Source organism: Lathyrus oleraceus, chromosome 4 (assembly GCF_024323335.1).
Source record: "Lathyrus oleraceus cultivar Zhongwan6 chromosome 4, CAAS_Psat_ZW6_1.0, whole genome shotgun sequence".
Lineage (NCBI taxonomy): Eukaryota > Viridiplantae > Streptophyta > Magnoliopsida > Fabales > Fabaceae > Lathyrus > Lathyrus oleraceus.
Window position 1 is genome coordinate 492,355,416 of NC_066582.1, and position 6,244 is coordinate 492,361,659.

Below are 6,244 nucleotides of genomic sequence, written 5' to 3' on the forward strand. Positions count from 1 at the left end.
GGTCCGAAATAGAAAATTCCATAGAGTCCGCCAAGCGGACTCTAATTAATAAATAAAATAAGAGTAGCGTCGGTCTCACGGACTCTAAGTAAATAAATAGTAATTAAAAAATAATGCTACTAGATAGTGTCGGTCACACCGACTCTAAATAAACTAATCAAACATTCTGCAAATATAACATAACAAGTAGAGTCGGTTTTGCCGACACTTATAAAAAAATAACTTGTCTTAAAAGATGTACCTTGATAGAGTCCGTTAGTGTAGGCTTAGCCGACACTATTAGTGTCCGTGTCGGTGGCCGACTCTAAACTAGGAGGCTAAAATGACTTATTCTAGTAGTGACTCCTTGTTTCTTTCCCTTCAAGTTGATGTTGTTCTTCAACTATTTACAAAAAGAATTGACCCCAAAGTTGCCCGATGTTATCAATAACATCTTGCCATATGAAGATGGATAATAATATATATCTACAAATATAAACAATAAAATAAATTATATGAAAATATAATCCTCGAAACGTACCCGTTTGGATAATGTCAAACATATTTTTTATAATATAAGAACCACAAACTAAACTATAAAAACACACACATATAAATAAAATGAATAAAATGAAACGTATCCGTCTTGTTGATGTGCCTACAAATGAAATGAATAAAAAAAAAAACACACACACCATATATATATAATATATAATATATATATTATATATATATTATATATAATATATATATATATTATATATATATATATATATATATATATCTTTATTTATTTATTTATTGGAGTCAAGTTTTTTTACTATAGTATTATATAAAAATAAATATTGTTTAACAATAATGATATTATTTTTATTACTCTTTATATCCTTAAGATTTTTTTTTATAACAATGATGATATATGATTTTTTCTTTTATACTTATTTTTTTTAAAGTCAAGTATTTTATATTAAACAAATTTATTTGTTTTAAAAGTAACATATGTTATACATTTGTTTTTGTAAAAGTTTGTTATCATTTAATTATATAATTTTGATATCATATTTTTAAGCTGGTTTTTCTTAGTTAATTTAGGAATATATTTATTTTTTTAAAATAAGGTACAAAATTTAATTTTTCTTTCACATTTAATTTTTTAATATGAGGTATTGTTATATATATATTATATATATATATTATATATATATATATATATATAATATTATATTATATATATATATATATATTATATATATTTTTTTTTCCTTTTATATTTATTTTCTTAAAATCTAGTATCTTATATTAAACAAATTGATTTATTTTAAAAGTAAGATACATTAAACACTTGTTTTCTAAATAATTGGTATTAATGATTAACACTAAAATTATTTTTTATTATAATTATAAAATTACCATTGTATATAATTTTTAGATCTTTTAAAAAAAATAGGTATGATATCAATAATTTTAAAGTTATTTCTTTAACCGAACCTTTAGCATAATGTATTAAAATTTTGAGGGTCTTTTAAAATATAAATATCAAAGTATTTATATTTTTTTATCCTTGTGAGATAGGTCAAAATCAAGTTATACTTTAATATTTTGTAATTCAAAGTTTTTGATTTTTATTAATTGAAACACTTTATTATTAACATTTTAGAATAGGATATAATAAAATAAATAAAATGTAATATTTAAATTTTATGAAAGTAGTTGTTAAATAAAAAGAAAACTTTTACCAAGAATAAAATTTTAATTTTGTAAAAGAATTATTTAATAAGTTTTGAAAGAAATTTGAAAAAATTAATCAAAATTGAATTAGAGACAATTTTAAGGTTAAGCATGATCTTCATCTTTTGTGATGGTTTTAGCGACCAAATTATTGTCTCTATATGTTTCATTAATTAATATTAGTAATATAAAATGGTCAAAATGATCACATAACATGTTATATCAATATATTTGTAATATAAAATGGTCAAAATGATCACATAACATGTTATATCAATATATTTTATATCCATGTGCATGTGCACGTTCAATCACTAAAACTTTGCCAAACAATATTTCACATCATTTTCTATCGACAAAAGTTAACATAAGAGATCAATAACATTGACGAAAAACTTTACTGGAATCAAAGTTCTAAAACAAATATGTTTAAAGATTAAAAATAAAATTAAGATCATCCTCTATTAACGGAAGTTAATAGGAAAGACTAATAATGTTAACGATGATGTAAAATTTATTATATTTAGGAAGACTACAAATTCATTTAACTTAGATTTAATAATACAATTTTAATGCTAATGAAAATGTTTTTAATAAGTGATCACTACAAGAAATTTAATATTTGGTATTTTGTAAACAATGGGTACAAACAGTAAAACCAAAACTAATGTCCTCTAATACAAGGGGTCATACTAATACAAGGGTTAGAGCTATTTAAAGATATTTTTTTTCTTCTTTTTAAGAGTTAGATAAATGTCCTCCAATATTTATTTATTTTACTTTTTTATATCCTTAAATAAATATTTAACTTTAAAAAAGTCAAAAATAAATATAAAATGCAGTATTACAAAACTAGAAACTAAATAGGGACACATAAAAATAGGATCCATTTTCCTTATTAAAGTAATTTAAATAATTATAAAAATAATAAAAAATTCAAAAATTTAATATTTTATATCTATTATTGCCTTTTTCATTAATTAAAATATTTTTCGCCTTTACTTTTTTACTAGTCTCTTATATTCTTAATAAAATAAATTCCCTGTATTTTATATTTAAACCCCACACCACTACTCTACTTTCATCACAAATCATCACAGTAACTCATAATCTTGCTAGATTTATTTTCCATTCCCATCAACATGCAAAAATTCATTACTTATATATTGATTCTTTGTTTTATTTCACCTAGTTTAAGTACACTGTCAAATGTTGGAACCACAAATGGTATTTATAATGTGATGGAGAATGGTGCAATTGGTGATGGCAAAACTGATGATTCACAAGTATATATTCCTGCATTTTTTTATAATTTAAATGTCTATTTATTTCATATCATTTTATGATTAATTGTGTGACCCTTAACAATGTTGAATTGTAGGCATTTGAAAGTGCATGGAGTAAAGCGTGTAAAGGAGGAGGGATGTCAACATTAGTTATACCATCAGGAAAAACATTCTTGGTGACAAAAGTAAATTTTAATGGTCCATGCAATGCTAAAATTCTCATCCAGGTATATATTATCTAACATTCAACCTTGATCTAACACTTATTAATAATGTTTTTGTGTGTGCTTCTTTAAAGAAAAATAATGATCATTATCAAAATAAATTATGTTTTCACATTTGATTTTTTTAGAAATTGTAAATGTTAAAGATTTATTAATGCTTCAAAGTATCTTGTGTTTTATTATTTAAGTTTATACTTTTCTTTCAAAATAAATATAAAAGCTAATTTAATTTTTTTCCTAATTTTCTTAAAATTTATTTGATTTATTTAATAAAAATAGAAATACTATAAAAAATAATTTTTTTATATAAAAACACGAAAAGAAATGGCCCATATGTAATAATTTGATTCATATAAATAATTTTAATTGAATATAATAATTATGGACCAATTATATAAAAAATGTTAGTCAAATAAATAATTGTATTTGAAATTAGGAATTTGAAAATTGACAAGTTTATTTATTTATTCTTATATTTATACTATTTTAGGAGGTGTTTACCTTAAGATTCTTAAATGGATAACACGAAGTTTCAACTTTATTTATATTATTTTATTAAAAAACTATTATGTTATTATATATCATAAGTTTTAAAAATTTGGGAAAATGAAAAATTATTATTCATTAATATAATACTAATAATAATTAAAATTGTATCAATAAATAATTTAAATATAATGATTGAAATTAAATATTCTTAATTTTACTTTATATTATTCTTTTTTTATGAATAAAGAATTATTCCTAACTATGAACTTACATATTTATAATTATTTTTTCTCCTGAAATGAAAAAATTGAAATAAATATTTATTATAATTAGATATATCACATTCATTTTATTTTTCTGTAGTTTGAAGGACAAATCGTTGCACCTCCTAAAGCAGGGTGGAAAGGTGGGGTTTATTTAATTAGCATCGAACGTGTAAATGGACTTACAATTGATGGCAATGACCAAGGAGGAGTCGATGGAGACGGTTCTACTTGGTGGGATTGTAGAAATTGTGATCGACCTGGGGTAATTTGTAATTTCATTATTCAATTTCGTATTTATTATTATTAATTTAAAGGAGAAAATAATATATTAATAAAGAAATAAAAATCTACAAAATATAAAATGAAAATATCGGTTAGTAGAAAGAAAAGTGGTAAAACGAATCACTGCAAAAAAAAAAAAGGAGTAATTAATATTTTGAAATGATTGTTTATATATTGTGTAATAGTACTTTTTTTCTTCTAATGTTACAGGTCTTGTATTTTCATGCATGCAACGATCTCAGTGTTAATAAACTGAAAATCACAAATAGCCCAAAATGTCATGTATCTGTTAATCAGTGCAACCATGCAACATTCTCTGGTATATCCATTGATTCACCTGCTACAAGTCCTAACACAGATGGATTTGACATTTCTTTTTCCACTTATGTCTCGATACAGAATTCCAACATAAAAGCTGGTAATTAAAGTTTATGTATTATCTTATGATATTTTAAACTTTTAATTTGCCTTAAAAAAGAATTAAGTTTTTCATCAAAACTTCAAGCATGATTTTGTTATGAAAAGGAGAATAATTAATTATAAATAAGTAAAAAATTCCAAAAAAATGTATTTTTTATATATTATCATTTATGAATTTTTTTATTTATGAATGCTTAATTTGTTTAGCATTGTTTTATTTCCCCCATAGGTGATGATTGTATTGCCATCAATGGTGGTTCATCTTTTATCAACGCTACTGGAGTTTCTTGTGGACCGGGACATGGGATAAGGTTTATAAAAATTATATCTAAAGTTAAATTTTCAAATGCTCATGTGAAGTATTATACAATTAACAACTTAAATTTTATTTTAAATATCATTTAATAATAAAATCCTATATTTTTTTTAATAAACATGTCTTATTTAGATTTGCTTGAATTTTAAATTATGTTTTGTAAATTTGTTATATTTCTCATCAATCACATAAAAATATATATTGTATAATTTAATTAGTGTTGGAAGCCTTGGAAAAAAGAGACAAGATGACCGAGTTTCAAATGTTTATGTACGAAATTGCACTTTCATTGGAACTCAAAATGGAGCAAGAATCAAGACGGTTTTGGTGAGTATTTATCTAATAAAATAAAATATATTTATAGTTGATTAAAAAACATGAATATTTCAAGCTTACATGCACATAATTATTTTTTCCAGGGTGGAACGGGCTTTGCAAAAAATATTACATATGAGCAAATCATCCTTCAAAATGTTAGGAACCCAATATTTATAGATCAGGCATACGATGCTCGTGTCGATGTACATATTTCACTCTACACTCTACACTATTTTATTGCTAATATCATGTTTAATTTGTTATCCTTGTTTTGATTTTTTCTTCTTCTAATTATTAGGATACATCGTTGTTGGTGAGTTCTGTGACATATCGAGGATTTACCGGAACTTCTAGTTGTGTGTTCGCTATTAATTTGAATTGCAGCTCATCTGGATGTTTCGACATTTTATTGGAGCAAAACAACATTGTATCACCTGGGAAGCAGGCTTCTGCTTTTTGTAAAAATGCTCATGGAACTGCTAGAGATACTGTTCCAAATGTTGGTTGTCTATCTAATTAATGTGCTATTGGCCTTTCATATGTAGAAGAATAATGACTCCATTAGTTGCTAGACATGCAGTTTTGTAATTGATGTAGCCATCTTAGGAGTATGGACTAACTTATACCAGCATTGTTTAGCTTCATCATTGGAATCAATAAAAATTATATAAACTTCTTCTTTTTCTTTTATCTTTAATTTCTTCCTCTAAATTATGGAATGTAACTTTCTTTGAGTGATATTAGATTTCTTTCTTTGTTCATATTGACATTTTAAATCCAAAATTTGGAAATTTTCACTTACACAATCATACAATTTTTTTTTGACAAATGCGTTAAATAAGTGATTCTCTAACTATAATTATTCTTATATCATTGAAACACATATTTTTGGTAATAAAATTTGAAAAAGTTCAAATAAGTTTTTAAAATTTATTT

At 23.4% G+C, this 6,244-nt stretch overlaps 1 protein-coding gene across 1 annotated transcript; it reads left to right on the forward strand.

Annotated features, from left to right (window-relative positions):
• Positions 1-2,781: 2,781 nt before the first annotated feature.
• LOC127076613 (probable polygalacturonase At3g15720) lies at positions 2,782-5,998 on the forward strand. The gene is made up of 8 exons (XM_051018317.1): positions 2,782-2,993; positions 3,089-3,220; positions 4,070-4,234; positions 4,465-4,672; positions 4,904-4,985; positions 5,209-5,317; positions 5,410-5,511; positions 5,607-5,998. The coding sequence occupies exons 1-8, from the start codon at positions 2,850-2,852 to the stop codon at positions 5,826-5,828; spliced, it is 1,164 nt and encodes a 387-aa protein (XP_050874274.1). The 5' UTR covers positions 2,782-2,849; the 3' UTR covers positions 5,829-5,998.
• The last annotated feature ends 246 nt before the right edge of the window (positions 5,999-6,244 follow it).